Here is an 18097-nt window from a genome sequence, read left to right on the forward strand (position 1 = left end):
TGTGACTATGTGTGCTACGTGCATTTGTGTGTCTGTGTGACTATGTGTCTGCCTGCTCCCTGTACTTCCACCGTCGCAAGCTCCATGTCTACCTCCTTCTCATGTTGTTTGGTGTGCGCCAACTGCTGGACAAAATACCTAGCTGAGTTAAAAATGGAAAAGAAGAAGATTGTCACGTGGACAACGATGGTTAAAAACCATGCCATGTCGCAAAAAACTACTTTTGTTGAGTCAAGGGACTAAAGTAATCTGGTTTTAGAAATTGAAGGACTAAGATTTACCCGGTTTTGGAGTTGAGAGACCATTTCTATACTTTCGAGAGAGTTCACGGACCAAAAACCAAAAGTATACTTATCCCTAATTATATTACCAGCTACAACTGAATATGATTTCTGCCTTATGCTCAATCATTCCCTTAGAAAATTTAATTGGTATATGAGTTATGCCTTATGCTAAATCATTCCCTTAGGAAATTATTTTTCCTATATGGCATAGCCACATCTCACCCTTTTCTGTACTACTCCTACCAATCCATTTCATTACTTCGTTTCAAAATGTTTCGTAGATAGAGATACAACACATCCGCGGTCAAACACGAGATAGAAATGCATGTATTTGCAGTATTAAAGCGCATGCATTTATATACGAGATATAAATACATGTTATATATATCTTACATTCTAATATCAAATATTTGCAGTATTAGAGCACTTGCATTTATACACGAGATACAAATACATGTATATCTGGCATTTTGATATCATGTATTTGTAGTGTTAAAGCACTTGCATTTATAAGATACCAGTATATCCAACACTTTGATATCATGTATTTGCAGTATTAAAGAACTTGCATTTATACACAAGATAGAAATACATGTATATCTGACATTTTGATATCACGTATTTGCAGTATTACATCACTTGCATTTATACATGAGATAAAAATACATGTATATCCAACACTTTGATATCACGTATTTGTAGTATTAAAGCACTTGCATTTATACAAGAGATAGAAATACATGTATATTTGACAGTTGTATTCCCACATCGACCCATCTTGGACAGTCAATGCAAGATCAAACGAACATCTATATAAAGAGCAAGCACATCGGTTACCATCAATCCCATCAAAGCACTAATAAAGAAAAGATTAATCGTCTTGGCTATGGCGTTCAATAGAGCACAACTGTTGCTTGTTGCCTTCACTCTGGGTTTGCTCCTCATGTCCCACAGTAAGTTCAAATACTATCATAAGCTCAGCTAAAAAAAAATACTATCGTAAGCTCATCTCACTAGCTCCAATCTATACATATCATAAGCTCATGGCTACACAATTATATGAAGTTTCTATCCGTGTATACATTTGGCCCATCGACCATGGGGGTATCATGCAATTACGTTTAGTAATACATTTTTGGGTGTTAAATTCTGTATGCAGGTGCAGAGGCTTACCATGGGTTTTGTCACTCCATTAGCAAGACTTACAAAAAAATATGCACTGACAAGGAGGACTGCTCGAAGGCGTGCATACGCGAGAACTTCTATGATGGCTTCTGCTCCGACATTGAGATTGACCATCACGTGTGCGTCTGCCGCACAGAGTGCATGAATGCACTGCCGCCACAATATAACATACCAGAGTTGGCGCCATCCAAAGGGCCATCAGAAGCAAAAGTCATGCCCACAAGAAAAGTCTCCATAGGCATGTACAATTGATTGTGTGGTTAATTTTCATGTTTCAGTAGGAATGTTCAGTTTGTAAGATGAATCACTGAAGAGTAATAATAAGAAGGAAAAACATCTTCAATTTAAGTCGTTGCTTAAGTGAATCATGGTCAGTTTTTATAATCTCCTTTGTTGTCATGTTTTGAAGTCATTATTACTTTGGTCATCTCTACATCTGCTACAAACACAAGCTAGTACTCAATCCAACAATAAACACCAACATGAAAGCCTTTAGGAACCAGACTCAAATCAACGAAACTATCAAACTGAAATTGTGTTGTCAGTCCAACTATTCGTTGATTCTCACAATTCAATAGTATAGATAGTTTGAACAAGGTGGGTGATTGATTTGTAAAAGTAGATCTCGGTTTTGGTCATCCACAACGAGGATGCTTTGTGGGGTGGGGGTGGGGTGGGATAGTGGGGGTGAGAGTGAACTTAACTATCGTATCATTAGGGGATGTTTGATTGAGTGTAACTTTCTGTCGGGACCCGGGGTTTACGTACGTAGATCTAGCATGTAACAAATCATATAAGCAACACGAGACCTCACACACCATTCAGAACTGCTGCCACCTTACCTTGGTCGGACCGTTTGTGTCTTTTGTCTTGAACTTATATGAATATGTCGCTAGAAAATACATGACAAAGATCCCAGTTCGACATGATTAGTTGTAAACCAGGACAGGCTGAATCATAAAGAGGCTGAAGCAGTGCCACTGTAGAAAACTTGTTGCTCGAACACTGTGTTCGTGAGCCATAGAGAACTACAAGGGCTCATTGAAGCACAACGATACATTACTCTATAAGAAAATGTGCCAGCGAGTGTACAACTAGGTGTCGAACTCCGCACATACCGTGCATTTCAATAATCATACGCACATTATGCATGTGATGTGTTGGTACAACATGGTATGACAACATAACTCTACGACTCAAAAGTATTTATTCAAGGCTCCGAAGAACCATACATAATAGAGTATTACAAGCAGGGGTCACATGATCCAACACTCAAGCATTCAAGCAACAAGGGCAGCAAAATATGTCTAAGTACAGACAAGTCTAACAAATGGCTTAAGAAGCCTTGAACTAAATAAACAACCCTAACAAGGGCAGCTTTTATTAACCATAGTTGAAATTTTAGTGTGTTCCTTTATCCTAACAGGGAAAGATGGTTTCTCAATATAAGCAGACGGAACAACTGGATCAACATTGTAAAGTATAGTTTCTTCTTTAACTCGTACCGGTTTTTTAATTTCTTCTTTAATAGATGGGTGATATTTAAACCACTTCTCTTTAGGGAGATAAACATGAGTAGCAAATGATTCACAAAAGGAGGCTACTATCTCAGAGTCAAGTCCATATTTAATGCTAAACTTTTGGAAAGCGTTGGTATCCATGAAAGATTTAACACAATCATACTTAAGTTTAATACCTGACTCTTTACCTTCATCGAGTTCCCAATCTTCAGAGTTGCGTTTAATTCTTTTCAAAATATCCCACCGGAATTCAATAGTCTTATTCATAAAAAAACCAACACAAGAGGTATCGAGTATGGTTTGATCATTACGAGAAAGCCGAGCATAAAAGTTCTGAATAATAATTTCTCTTGGGAGCTTATGATTGGGGCATGAATGTAACATTGACTTAAGCCTCCCCCAAGCTAGAGCGATCCTTTCTCCTTCATTAGGCCAAAAATTATATATATATAATTCCGATCACGATGAACTAGATGCATAGGATAAATTTTTTGATGGAACTACAATTTCAAACGATTCCAATTCCAAGATCCAATACCATCGCATAGACTATACCATGCCAATGCTTTTCCCTTCACAGATAAAGGGAAAACCTTATTCATAACTTCATCTTCGGGTAAACATGCAACCTTGAACCATCCACAAATTTGTTCTACATATATCAAGTGCATATCAGGATGTTCGGTTCCATCTCCTGCATAAGGATTAGCTAGCTGTTCTTCTATCATACCCGAAGGAATTTCATATTCAATATTTTCAGTAGGTGCAGTGGGTTGAGGGGTAGCTAATAGTGGTTCTGGTCGAGGTGAAGATACCCCGAACAAACCCCTGAAAAGATTATTTTCCATCGTAACAAGTAACAATAAATTCCAGCACACTATATAAAGTTTCCTTACCAAATTCCACTTACCAAAGGCGCTTCACTCCCTGGCAACGGCGCCAGAAAATAGAATTGATGACCCACAAGTATAGGGGATCAATTGTAGCTCTTTTCGATAAGTAAGAGTGTCAAACCCAACGAGGAGTAGAAGGAAATGACAAGTGGTTTTTAGTAAGGTAGCGTCTGCAAGTGCTGAAATTGTAAGTAGCAGAGTAGTTTGATAGCAAGATAATTTGTAATGAGCAAGTAATGATAGTAGCAATAAAAGTGCAGCAAGGTAGCCCAATCCTTTTGAGGCAAAGGACATGTGAAAACGGTTTCTTATGATAAGCAAAGCGTTCTTGAGGGTACATGGGAATTTCATCTAGTCACTTTCACCATGTTGGTTCGATTTGTGTTCGCTACTTTGATGATTTGATATGTGGGTGGACCGGTGCTTAGGTGTTGTTCTTACTTGAACAAACCTCCTACTTATGATTAACCCTCCCACAAGTATCTGCCACTACGAGAAAAGTATTAAGAATAAATTCTAACCATAGCATTAAACTTTTGGATCCAATCGGTCCCTTACGGAATAACGCATAAACTGGGATTTAAACTTCTCTCACTCTCACAACACATCATCTAATTGCTACTCCGCAATGCATTCCCTTAGGCCCAAATATGGTGAAGTGTCATGTAGTCGACGTTCACATGACACCACTAAGGGAATCACAACATACACACTATCAAAATATCGAACACATATCAAGTTCACATGATTACTTGCAACATGATTTCTCCCGTGAACTCAAGAACAAAAGTAACTACTCACAATGATAATCATGCTAAAGATCAGAGGGGTATTAAATAGCCTATTAGATCTGAACATATAATCTTCCACCAAATAAACCATATAGTAATCAACTACAAGATGTAATCAACACTACTAGTCACCCACAAGCACCAATCTGTAGTTCCGGTAACAAGATTGAACACAAAAGATGAACTAGGGTTTGAGGAGATGGCGTTGTTGAAGATGTTGATGGAGATTACCCTCCCCAAGATGGGAGAGTTGTTGGTGATGATGATGATGACGACGATGATTTCCCCCTCTGGGAGGGAAGTTCCCCTGACGTAATCGCTCCGCCAGAGGACAAAAGTGCTCCTGCCTCAAGACGGCGGCGCTCCGTCCCGAAAGTCCTCTCCTTATTTTTTTCTAAATCAAAATGACTTATATACCAAAAGATGGGCACCGGAGGTGGGCCTGGGTGAGAACAACCCACCAGGGCGCGCATGGGCTCCCTGGCGCACCCAGGTGGGTTGTGCCCACCTGGTGGGCCCCCTCTGGTAGTTATTTGTTTCAATATTCTTCATATATTTGATAAAAAAATCTCCGTGAAGTTTCAGCTTGTTTGGAGTTATGGAGAATAGGTGGCCTGACGTAGCTTTTCCAGGTCCAGATTTCCAGCTGCCGGAATTCTCCCTCTATGCGTAAACCTTGCATATTATGAGAGAAAAGGCATTAGAATTACTCCCAAAAACATTATTATGGATAAAAATATCATAAACAACAGTAAGAAAACATGATGCAAAATGGACGTTTCAACAAGATCTATCTATGTAGAGATAGACCCCATCGTTTTATCCTTAGTATCAACGATACATATGTGTCGGTTCCACTTTTGTCACTGGGATCAAGCACCGTAAGATCGAACCCACTACAAAGCACCTCTTCCCATTGCAAGATAAATAAATCAAGTTGGCCAAACAAAAGCCAAATATCAGAGAACAAATACGAGGCTATAAGCAATCATGCATACAAGAGATCAAAGAAACTCAAATAACTTTCATGGATATAAAAAGATAGATCTGATCATAAACTCAAAGTTCATCTGATCCAACAAACACACTGCAAAAAGAGTTACATCATATGGATCTCTAAGAGACCATTGTATTGAGAATCAAACAAGAGAGAGGAAGCCATCTGGCTACTATGGACCCGAAGGTCTACAAAGAACTACTCACGCATCATCGCAGAGGCACCAATGGAAGTGGTGAATCCCTCTGTGATGGTGTCTAGATTGGATCTGGTGGTTCTGGACTCTACGGCGTCTGAAATTGATTTTTGTCGACTCCCCTAGGGTTTCTGGAATATAGGGGTATTTATACAGCAAAGAGGTGGTCTGAGGGGCACCCGAGGTGGGCACAACCCACCAGGGCGCGCCTGGGCCTCCTGGCCCGCCCTGGTGGGTTGTGCTCCCCTTAGAGCACCCCCAGGCGCTGCCTTGGCCCATTGGGTGTCTTCTGGTCCATAAAAAATCTCCGTGAAGTTCCGTTGCATTTGGACTCCAGTTGGTATTGATTTCCTACGATGTAAAAAACATGCAGAAAATGGCAACTAGCACTTGGCACTATGTCAATAGGTTAGTACCAAAAAATGATATAAAATGATTATAAAACATCCAGATTGATAATATAACATCATGGAACAATAAAAAATTATAGATATGTTGGAGACGTATCAGGGCTGAAGCCGACGACTAGCAATCTTTCAGAATTAAAACGACCACATAGGAGGAAAAATAACTCTAGATAAAGGCATAAAATATATTACAAGCTTTAGTCCACAAAGCGAAGTTATAACAGCCCTGATACATCTACTCAAAAATAACATCCTCTGAGCATTGGCCCTCTACTATTCGGGCACCCGCCAGGATGTGTTCGAAGTATCTCTCCGGCTTGCAGTGGTCCTTGCCTTCGGGTGGGCCCCGCGGTCACCACATCGGTGGCCTTCATCTTTGCCAAATGCATCTTGACGCGGGCAAAAGCCATCCGAGCTCCCTCTATGCACGCTGGGCGCTCCACAGTATCTACCCGAGGCAGCGCGTCGAAAAGCCGCCTCACCAAACCAAAGTAGCCGGACTATTAAATCCTTCATGGCCAAACCGGCCACCCTATGCAGCTCATCAGCTGCTTCATCTGGTCATTAAAAGGCGTCGGATGCTCAGGCGCAAGAAACTCTGGCCAAAATAGCTTCTCGGTCAAGTTCCCCTCCTGGGCTCGGAAGAACTGTGTGGCATCGGCAGCACTCCTCGACAAATCCACATACACATCTAGAGAACTCCATGTTGGGGAACGTAGTAATTTCAAAATTTTCCTACGCACACACAAGATGATGGTGATGCATAGCAACGAGAGGGGAGAGTGTTTTCTACGTACCCTCGTAGACCGACAACGGAAGTGTTGACACAACGTAGAGGAAGTAGTCGTACGTCTTCCCGATCCGACCGATCCAAGCACCGAACGTACGGCACCTCCGAGTTCTAGCACACGTTCAGCTCGATGACGATCCCCGGACTCCGATCCAACAAAGTGTCGGGGAAGAGTTCCAGCAGCACGACGACGTGGTGACGATCTTGATGTTCAACTGTCGCAGGGCTTCGCCTAAGCACCACTACAATATTATCGAGGATTATGGTGGAAGGGGGCACCGCACACGGCTAAGAAAATGATCACGTGGATCAACTTGTGTGTCTAGGGGTGCCCCCTGCCCCCGTATATAAAGGAGCAGGGGGAGGAGGCCGGCCGGCCCTATTGGCGCGCCAAGGAGGAGTCCTCCTCCTAGTAGGAGTAGGACTCCTACTAGGAGGGGGAAGGAAGTGGGGAGGGAGAAGGAAAGGGGGGCGCCGCCCCCCCTCTCCTAGTCCAATTCGGACGAGGGGGGAGGAGGCGCGCGGCCCACCCTGGCAGCCCCTCTCTCTCCACTAAGGCGCATATGGCCCATTACTTCTCCCGGGGGGTTCCGGTAACCCTCCGGCTCTCCGGTTTTCTCCGAAATCACCCGGAACACTTCCGGTGTCCGAATATAGCCGTCCAATATATCAATCTTTATGTCTCGACCATTTCGAGACTCCTCGTCATGTCCATGATCACATCTGGGACTCCAAACTAACTTCGGTACATCAAAACTCACAAACTCATAATATAACTGTCATTGAAACCTTAAGCGTGCGGACCCTACGGGTTCGAGAACAATGTAGACATGACCGAGACATGTCTCCGGTCAATAAACAATAGCGGAAACTGGATGCTCATATTGGCTCCCACATATTCTACGAAGATCTTTATCGGTCAGACCGCATAACAACATACGTTGTTCCTTTTGTCATCGGTATGTTACTTGCCCGAGATTCGATCGTCGGTATCTCAATACCTAGTTCAATCTCGTTACTGACAAGTCTCTTTACTCGTTTCGTAATACATCATCTCGCAACTAACTTATTAGTTGCAATGCTTGCAAGGCTTATGTGATGTGCATTACCGAGAGGGCCCAGAGATACCTCTCCGACAATCGGAGTGACAAATCCTAATCTCGAAATACGCCAACCCAACATTTACCTTTGGAGACACCTGTAGAGCTCCTTTATAATCACCCAGTTACGTTGTGACGTTTGGTAGCACACAAAGTGTTCCTTCGGCAAACGGGAGTTGCATAATCTCATAGTCACAGGAACATGTATAAGTCATGAAGAAAGCAATAGCAACATACTAAACGATCGGTTGCTAAGCTAATGGAATGGGTCATGTCAATCACATCATTCTCCTAATAATGTGATCCCGTTAATCAAATGACAACACATGTCTATGGTTAGGAAACATAACCATCTTTGATTAACGAGCTAGTCAAGTAGAGGCATACTAGTGAAGTTTAGTTTGTCTATGTATTCACACAAGTATTATGTTTCCGGATAATACAATTCTAGCATGAATAATAAACATTTATCATGATATAAGGAAATAAAATAATAACATTATTATTGCCTCTAGGGCATATTTCCTTCAGTCTCCCACTTGCACTAGAGTCAATAATCTAGATTACACAGTAATGATTCTAACACCCATGGAGCTTTGGTGTTGATCATGTTTTGTTCATGGAAGAGGCTTAGTCAATGGGTCTACAACATTCAGATCCGTATGTATCTTGCAAATCTCTATGTCTCCCACCTGGACTAGATCCCGGATGGAATTGAAGCGTCTCTTGATGTGCTTGGTTCTCTTGTGAAATCTGGATTCCTTTGCCAAGGCAATTGCACCAGTATTGTCACAAAAGATTTTCATTGGACCCGATGCACTAGGTATGACACCTAGATCGGATATGAACTCCTTCATCCAGACTCCTTCGTTTGCTGCTTCCGAAGCAACTATGTACTCTGCTTCACATGTAGATCCCGCCACAACGCTTTGTTTAGAACTGCACCAACTGACAGCTCCACCGTTTAATGTAAACACGTATCCGGTTTGCGATTTAGAATCGTCTGGATCAGTGTCAAAGCTTGCATCAATGTAACCATTTACGATGAGCTCTTTGTCACCTCCATATATGAGAAACATATCCTTAGTCCTTTTCAGGTATTTCAGGATGTTCTTGACCGCTGTCTAGTGATCCACTCCTGGATTACTTTGGTACCTCCCTGCTAGACTTATAGCAAGACACACATCAGGTCTGGTACACAACATTGCATACATGATAGAGCCTATGGCTGAAGCATAGGGAACATCTTTCATTTTCTCTCTATCTTCTGCATTGGTCGGGCATTGAGTCCTACTCAATTTCACACCTTGTAACACAGGCAAGAATCCTTTCTTTGCTTGATCCATTTTGAACTTTTTCAAAACTTTGTCAAGGTATGTGCTTTGTGAAAGTCCAATTAAGCGTCTTGATCTGTCTCTATAGATCTTGATGCCCAATATGTAGGCAGCTTCATCGAGGTCTTTCATTGAAAAACTCTTATTCAAGTATCCTTTTATGCTAACCAGAAATTCTATATCATTTCCGATTAGTAATATGTCATCTACATATAATATCAGAAATGCTACAGAGCTCCCACTCACTTTCTTGTAAATACAGGCTTCTCCAAAAGTCTGTACAAAACCAAATGCTTTGATCACACTATCAAAGCATTTATTCCAACTCCGAGAGGCTTGCACCAGTCCATAAATGGATCGCTGGAGCTTGCACACTTTGTGAGCTCCCTTTGGATCGACAAAACCTTTCAGTTGCATCATATACAACTCTTCTTCCAGAAATCCATTCAGGAATGCAGTTTTGACATCCATCTGCCAAATTTCATAATCATAAAATGCGGCAATTGCTAACATGATTCGGACAGACTTAAGCATCATTATGGAAGAGAAGGTCTCATCGTAGTCAATCCCTTGAACTTGTCGAAAACCTTTTGCGACAAGTCGAGCTTTGTAGACAGTAACATTACCGTCAGTGTCAGTCTTCTTCTTGAAGATACATTTATTCTCAATTTCTTACCGATCATTGAGCGAGTCAACCAAAGTCCATACTTTGTTCTCATACATGGATCACATCTCAGATTTCATGGCTTCAAGCCATTTTGCGGAATCTGGGCTCACCATCGCTTCTCCATAGTTCGTAGGTTCATCATGATCTAGTAGCATGACTTCCAGGACGGGATTGCCGTACCACTCTGGTGCGGATCTTACTCTGGTTGATCTACGAGGTTCAATAGTATCTTGTTCTGAAGTTTCATGATCATCATCATTAGCTTCCTCACTAATTGGTGTAGGTGTCACAGAAACTGGTTTCTGTGATGTACTACTTTCCAATAAAGGAGCAGGTACAGTTACCTCATCAAGTTCTACTTTCCTCCCACTCACTTCTTTCGAGAGAAACTCCTTCTCTAGAAAGTTTCCGAATTTAGCAAAAAAAGTCTTGCCTTCGGATCTGTGATAGAAGGTGTATCCAATAGTTTCCTTTGGATATCCTATGAAGACACATTTCTCCGATTTGGGTTCGAGCTTATCAGGTTGAAGTTTTTTCACATAAGCATCGCAACCCCAAACTTTTAGAAACGACAACTTTGGTTTCTTGCCAAACCACAGTTCATAAGGCGTCGTCTCAACGGATTTTGATGGTGCCCTATTTAACGTGAATGCGGCCGTCTCTAGAGCATAACCCCAAAACGATAGCGGTAAATCAGTAAGAGACATCATAGATCGCACCATATCAAGTAAAGTACGATTACGACGTTCAGACACACCATTACGCTGTGGTGTTCCGGGTGGCGTGAGTTGCGAAACTATTCTGCATTGTTTCAAATGTACACCAAACTCGTAACTCAAATATTCTCCTCCACGATCAGATCGTAGGAATTTTATTTTCTTGTTACGATGATTTTCAATTTCACTCTGAAATTCTTTGAACTTTTCAAACGTTTCAGACTTATGTTTCATTAAGTAGATATACCCATATCTACTTAAGTCATCTGTGAATGTGTGAAAATAACGATATCCTTCACGAGCCTCAACATTCATCGGACCACATACATCTGTATGTATGATTTCCAACAAATCTGTTGCTCTCTCCATAGTACCGGAGAACGGTGTTTTTGTCATCTTACCCATAAGGAATGGTTCGCAAGTACCAAGCGATTCATAATCAAGTGGTTCCAAATGTCCATCAGTATGGAGTTTCTTCATGCGCTTTACACCGATATGACCCAAATGGCAGTGCCACAAATAAGTTGCACTATCATTATCAACTCTGCATCTTTTGGCTTCAACATTATGAATATGTGTGTCACTACTATCGAGATTTAATAAGAATAGACCACTCTTTAAGGGTGCATGACCATAAAAGATATTACTCATATAAATAGAACAACCATTATTCTCTGATTTAAATGAATAACCGTCTCGCATCAAACAAGATCCAGATATAATGTTCATGCTTAACGCTGGCACCAAATAACAATTATTTAGGTCTAATACTAATCCCGAAGGTAGATGTAGAGGTAGCGTGCCGACCGCGATCACATCGACTTTGGAACCATTTCCCACACGCATCGTCACCTCGTCCTTAGCCAATCTTCGCTTAATCCATAGTCCCTGTTTCGAGTTGCAAATATTAGCAACAGAACCAGTATCAAATACCCAGGTGCTACTGCGAGCATTAGTAAGGTACACATCAATAACATGTATATCACATATACCTTTGTTCACCTTGCCATCCTTCTTATCCGCCAAATATTTGGGGCAGTTCCGCTTCCAGTGACCAGTCTGCTTGCAGTAGAAGCACTCAGTTTCAGGCTTAGGTCCAGGTTTGGGTTTCTTCTCTTGAGTAGCAACTTGCTTGCTGTTCTTTTTGAAGCTCCCCTTCTTCTTCCCTCTGCCCTTTTTCTTGAAACTAGTGGTCTTGTTGACCATGAACACTTGATGCTCCTTCTTGATTTCTACCTCCGCAGCTTTCAGCATTGCGAAGAGCTCGGGAATAGTCTTATTCATCCCTTGCATATTATAGTTCATCACGAAGCTCTTGTAGCTAGGTGGCAGTGATTGGAGAATTCTATCAATGACGCAATCATCTGGAAGATTAACTCCCAATTGAATCAAGTGATTATTATACCCATACATTTTGAGTATATGCTCACAGACAGAACTGTTCTCCTCCATTTGCAGCTATAGAACTTATTGGAGACTTCATATCTCTCAATCCGGGCATTTGCTTGAAATATTAACTTCAACTCCTGGAACATCTCATATGCTCCATGACGTTCAAAATGTCGTTGAAGTCCCGATTCTAAGCCGTAAAGCATGGCACACTGAACTATCGAGTAGTCATCATCTTTGCTCTGCCAGACGTTCATAACATCTGGTGTTGCTCCAGCAGCAGGCCTGGCACCCAGCGGTGCTTCCAGGACGTAATTCTTCTGTGCAGCAATGAGGATAATCCTCAAGTTACGGACCCAGTCCGTGTAATTGCTACCATCATCTTTCAACTTTGCTTTCTCAAGGAACGCATTAAAATTTAACGGAACAACAGCACGGGCCATCTATCTACAATCAAACATAGACAAGCAAGATACTATCAGGTACTAAGTTCATGATAAATTTAGGTTCAATTAATCATATTACTAAAGAACTCCCACTTAGATAGACACCCCTCTAATCCTCTAAGTGATTATGTGATCCAAATCAACTAAACCATGTCCGATCATCACGTGAGATGGAGTAGTTTCATTGGTGAACATCACTATGTTGATCATATCTACTATATGATTCACGCTCGACCTTTCGGTCTCCGTGTTCCGAGGCCATATCTGTATATGCTTAGCTCGTCAAGTATAACCTGAGTATTCCGCGTGTGCAACTGTTTTGCACCCTTTGTATTTGAACGTAGAGCCTATCACACCCGATCATCACATGGTGTCTCAGCACGAAGAACTTTCGCAACGGTGCATACTCAGGGAGAACACTTCTTGATAATTAGTGAGAGATCATCTTAAAATGCTACCGTCAAACAAAGCAAGATAAGATGCATAAAAGATAAACATCACATGCAATCAATATAAGTGATATGATATGGCCATCATCATCTTGTGCTTGTGATCTCCATCTTCGAAGCACCGCCATGATCACCGTCGTCACCGGCGCGACACCTTGATCACCATCGTAGCATCGTTGTCGTCTCGCCAAACTTATGCTTCCACGACTATCGCTACCGCTTAGTGATAAAGTAAAGCATTACAGCGCAATTGCATTGCATACAATAAAGCGACAACCATATGGCTCCTGCCAGTTGCCGATAACTCGGTTACAAAACATGATCATCTCATACAATAAAATTTATCATCATGTCTTGACCATATCACATCACAACATGCCTTGCAAAAGCAAGTTAGACGTCCTCTACTTTGTTGTTGCAAGTTTTACGTGGCTGCTACAGGCTTAAGCAAGAACCAATCTTACCTACGCATCAAAACCACAACGATAGTTTGTCAAGTTGGTGTTGTTTTAACCTTCACAGGGACCGGGCGTAGCCACACTTGGTTCAACTAAAGTTGGAGAAACTGACACCCGCTAGCCACCTTTGTGCAAAGCACGTCGGGAGAACCGGTCTCGCGTAAACGTACGGGTAATGTTGGTCCGGGCCGCTTCGTCCAACAATACGGCCGAACCAAAGTATGACATGCTGGTAAGCAGTATGACTTATATCGCCCACAACTCACTTGTGTTCTACTCATGCATATAACATCAACACATAAAACCTAGGCTCTGATACGACTGTTGGGGAACGTAGTAATTTCAAAATTTTCCTACACACACGCAGGATCATGGTGATGCATAGTAAGAGGGGAGAGTGTTGTCTACGTACCCTCGTAGACCGGCAACGGAAGTGTTGACACAACATAGAGGAAGTAGTCGTATATCTTCCCGATCCGACCGATCCAAGCACCGAACGTACGGCACCTCCGAGTTCTAGCACACGCTCAGCTCGATGATGATCCCCGGACTCCGATCCAGCAAAGTGTCGGGGAAGAGTTCCGTCAGCACGACGGCGTGGTGACGATCTTGATGTTCAACTGTCGCAGGGCTTCGCCTAAGCACCACTACAATATTATCGAGGATTATGGTGGAAGGGGGCACCGCACACGGCTAAGAAAACGATCACGTGGATCAACTTGTGTGTCTAGGGGTGCCCCATGCCCCCGTATATAAAGGAGCAAGGGGAGGAGGCCGACCGGTCCTATTGGCGCGCCAAGGAGGAGTCCTCCTCCTAGTAGGAGTAGGACTCCTACTAGGAGGGGGAAGGAAGTGGGGAGGGAGAAGGAAAGGGGGGCGCCGCCCCCCCCCCCCTCTCCTAGTCCAATTCGGACCAGGGGGGAGGAGGCGTGCAGCCCACCCTGGCAGCCCCTCTCTCTCCACTAAGGCCCATATGGCCCATTACTTCTCCCGGGGGGTTCCGGTAACCCTCCGGCTCTCCGGTTTTCTTTGAAATCACCCGGAACACTTCCGGTGTCCGAATATAGCCGTCCAATATATCAATCTTTATGTCTCGACCATTTCGAGACTCCTTGTCATGTCCATGATCACATCCGGGACTCCGAACTAACTTCGGTACATCAAAACTCATAAACTCATAATATAACTGTCATCGAAACCTTAAGCGTGCGGACCCTACGGGTTCGAGAACAATGTAGACATGACCGAGACATGTCTCTGGTCAATAACCAATAGCGGAACCTGGATGCTCATATTGCCTCCCACATATTCTACAAAGATCTTTATCGGTCAGACCGCATAACAACATACGTTGTTCCCATTGTCATCGGTATGTTACTTGCCCGAGATTCGATCGTTGGTATCTCAATACCTAGTTCAATCTCATTACCGGCAAGTCTCTTTACTCGTTTCGTAATACATCATCTCGCAACTAACTTGTTAGTTGCAATGCTTGCAAGGCTTATGTGATGTGCATTACCGAGAGGGCCCAGAGATACCTCTCCGACAATCGGAGTGACAAATCCTAATCTCGAAATACGCCAACCCAACATTTACCTTTGGAGACACCTGTAGAGCTCCTTTATAATCACCTAGTTACGTTGTGATGTTTGGTAGCACACAAAGTGTTCCTCCGGCAAACGGGAGTTGCATAATCTCATAGTCACAGGAACATGTATAAGTCATGAAGAAAGCAATAGCAACATACTAAACGATCGGGTGCTAAGCTAATGGAATGGGTCATGTCAATCACATCATTCTCCTAATAATGTGATCCCGTTAATCAAATGACAACACATGTCTATGGTTAGGAAACATAACCATCTTTGATTAACGAGCTAGTCAAGTAGAGGCATACTAGTGACGTTTAGATTGTCTATGTATTCACACAAGTATTATGTTTCCGGATAATACAATTCTAGCATGAATAATAAACATTTATCATGATATAAGGAAATAAAATAATAACATTATTATTGCCTCTAGGGCATATTTCCTTCACTCCACACCCGAGTGAGCAAAGCATATCTCTGACCACCGAATACATCCTGCAAGAGAAAGGCCTTACCAATCGCTATCTGCTTCGCTTGCCGGATCTCCTCGCGAGCACTCCGGGACTCGACCTGTGCCTCCTTGGCCTCTTGAAGAGCCTTGGCGAGTTTGGTCGATTGGGCCGAAGTCTTCTCCTCTAGTTCCTCGCATTTGATGATGGCATCTGCTACCTCTTGAGCACTGCGTTGGTTTTCCCTTGAAGAGGAAAGGGTGATGCAGCAAATAACATAGGTATTTCCCTCAGTTTTTGAGAACCAAGGTATCAATCCAGTAGGAGACTACACGCAAGTCCCTCGTACCTACACAAACAAATAAGAACCTCGTAATCAACACGATAAAGGGGTTGTCAATCCCTTCACGGTCACTTACGAGAGTGAGATCTGATAGAGATAATAATAATAAGATAAATATTTTTGGTATTTTTATGATATAGATAGGAAAATAAAGATTGCAAAATAAAATAGATTGGAAACTTATATGATAAAAGATAGACCCGGGGGCCATAGGTTTCACTAGTGGCTTCTCTCAAGTAGCATAAGTATTACGGTGGGTGAACAAAATACTGTCAAGCAATTGACAGAAAAGTGCATAATTATGAGAATATCTAGGCATGATCATGTATATAGGCATCACGTCCGCGACAAGTAGAATGAAACGATTCTGTATCTACTACTATTACTCCACACATCGACCGCTATCCAGCATGCATCTAGAGTATTACGTTCATAAGAACAGAGTAACGCATTAGGCAAGATGACATGATGTATAGGGATAAACTCAAGCAATATGATATAAACCCCATCTTTTTATGCTCGATGACAACAATACAATACATGCCTTGCTGCCCCTGCTGTCACTGGGAAAGGACACCGCAAGATTGAACCCAAAGCTAAGCACTTCTCCCATTGCAAGAAAGATCAATCTAGTAGGCCAAACCAAACTGATAATTCGAAGAGACTTGCAAAGATAACCAATCATACATAAAAGATTTCAGAGAAGAATCAAATATTGTTCATAGATAAACTTGATCATAAACCCACAATTCATCGGATCTCGACAAACACACCGTAAAAAGAGTTACATCGAATAGATCTCCAAGAAGATCGAGGAGAACATTGTATTGAGATCCAAAGAGAGAGAAGAAGCCATCTAGATAATAACTATGGACCCGAGGTCTGAGGTAAACTACTCACACATCATCGGAGAGGCTATGGTGTTGATGTAGAAGCCCTCCGTGACCGATTCCCCCTCCGGCGGAGCTGCGAAAAAGGCCCCAAGATGGGATCTCTTGGGTACATAAGGTTGTGGTGGTGGAAATAGGGTTTCGTGGTGCTCCTGGATGTTTTCGGGGTATATGGATATATATAGAAGGAAGAAGTAGGTTGGTTGAGCCACGAGGGGCCCACGAGGGTGGAGGGCGCGCCTAGGGGGTAGGCGCGCCCCCTGCCTTGTGGCCTCCTATTGGTTTCTTGACGTCCACTCCAAGTCCCCTGGATTACGTTTGTTCCAAAAATAACTCTCCCGAAGGTTTCATTCCGTTTGATATTCCTTTTCTACGAAACACTGAAATAGGCAAAAAAACAGCAATTTGCACTGGGCCTTGGGTTAGTAGGTTAGTCCCAAAAATAATATAAAAGTGTATAAATAAGCCCATTAACATCCAAAATAGATAATATAATAGCATGGAACAAACAAAAATTATAGATACGTTGGAGACCTATCAAGCATCCCAAGCTTAATTCCTGCTTGTCCTTGACTAGGTAAATGATAAAAATGGAAATTTTGATGTGGAATGCTACCTAGCATAATTCTCAATGTAATTTTCTTTATTGTTGCATGAATATTCAGATCCGAGAGATTCAAGACAAAAGTTTAATATTGATATAAAAATAATAATACTTCAAGCATACTAATTAAGTAATCATGTCTTTTCAAAATAACATGGCAAAAGAAAGTTCATCCCTACAAAATCATATAGTTTCGTCATGCTCCATTTTCGTCACACAAGAATGCTCTCATCTTGCACAAGCCCGATGACAAGCCAATCAATTGTTTCATACTTTAGTAATCTCAAACTTTTTTCAACTTTCACGCAATACATGAGCGTGAGCCATGGATATAGCACTATGGGTGGAATAGAATAATGATAGGGGGTTATGTGGAGAAGGCAAAAAAGAGAAAGTCTCACATCGGCGAGGCTAATCAATGGGCTAGGGAGATGCCAACCAATTGATGTCAATGCAAGGAGTAGGGATTGCCATGCAACGGATGCACTAGAGCTATAAATGTATGAAAGCTCAACAAAAGAAACTAAGTGGGTGTGCATCCAACTTGCTTGCTCACGAAGACCTAGGGCATTTTGGGAAGCCCATTGTTGGAATATA

The 18097-nt window shown here is 42.2% G+C and overlaps 1 protein-coding gene across 1 annotated transcript; it reads left to right on the forward strand.

Moving 5' to 3' along the window:
• Nucleotides 1–1131: 1131 nt before the first annotated feature.
• Nucleotides 1132–1828, forward strand: LOC125549067 (defensin J1-1-like). The gene is made up of 2 exons (XM_048712559.1): nucleotides 1132–1237; nucleotides 1444–1828. Exons 1-2 carry the CDS (start codon nucleotides 1171–1173, stop codon nucleotides 1719–1721), a joined length of 345 nt encoding a protein of 114 aa, XP_048568516.1. The 5' UTR covers nucleotides 1132–1170; the 3' UTR covers nucleotides 1722–1828.
• The last annotated feature ends 16269 nt before the right edge of the window (nucleotides 1829–18097 follow it).

Source organism: Triticum urartu, chromosome 3 (genome assembly GCF_003073215.2).
Source record: "Triticum urartu cultivar G1812 chromosome 3, Tu2.1, whole genome shotgun sequence".
Classification (NCBI taxonomy): domain Eukaryota; kingdom Viridiplantae; phylum Streptophyta; class Magnoliopsida; order Poales; family Poaceae; genus Triticum; species Triticum urartu.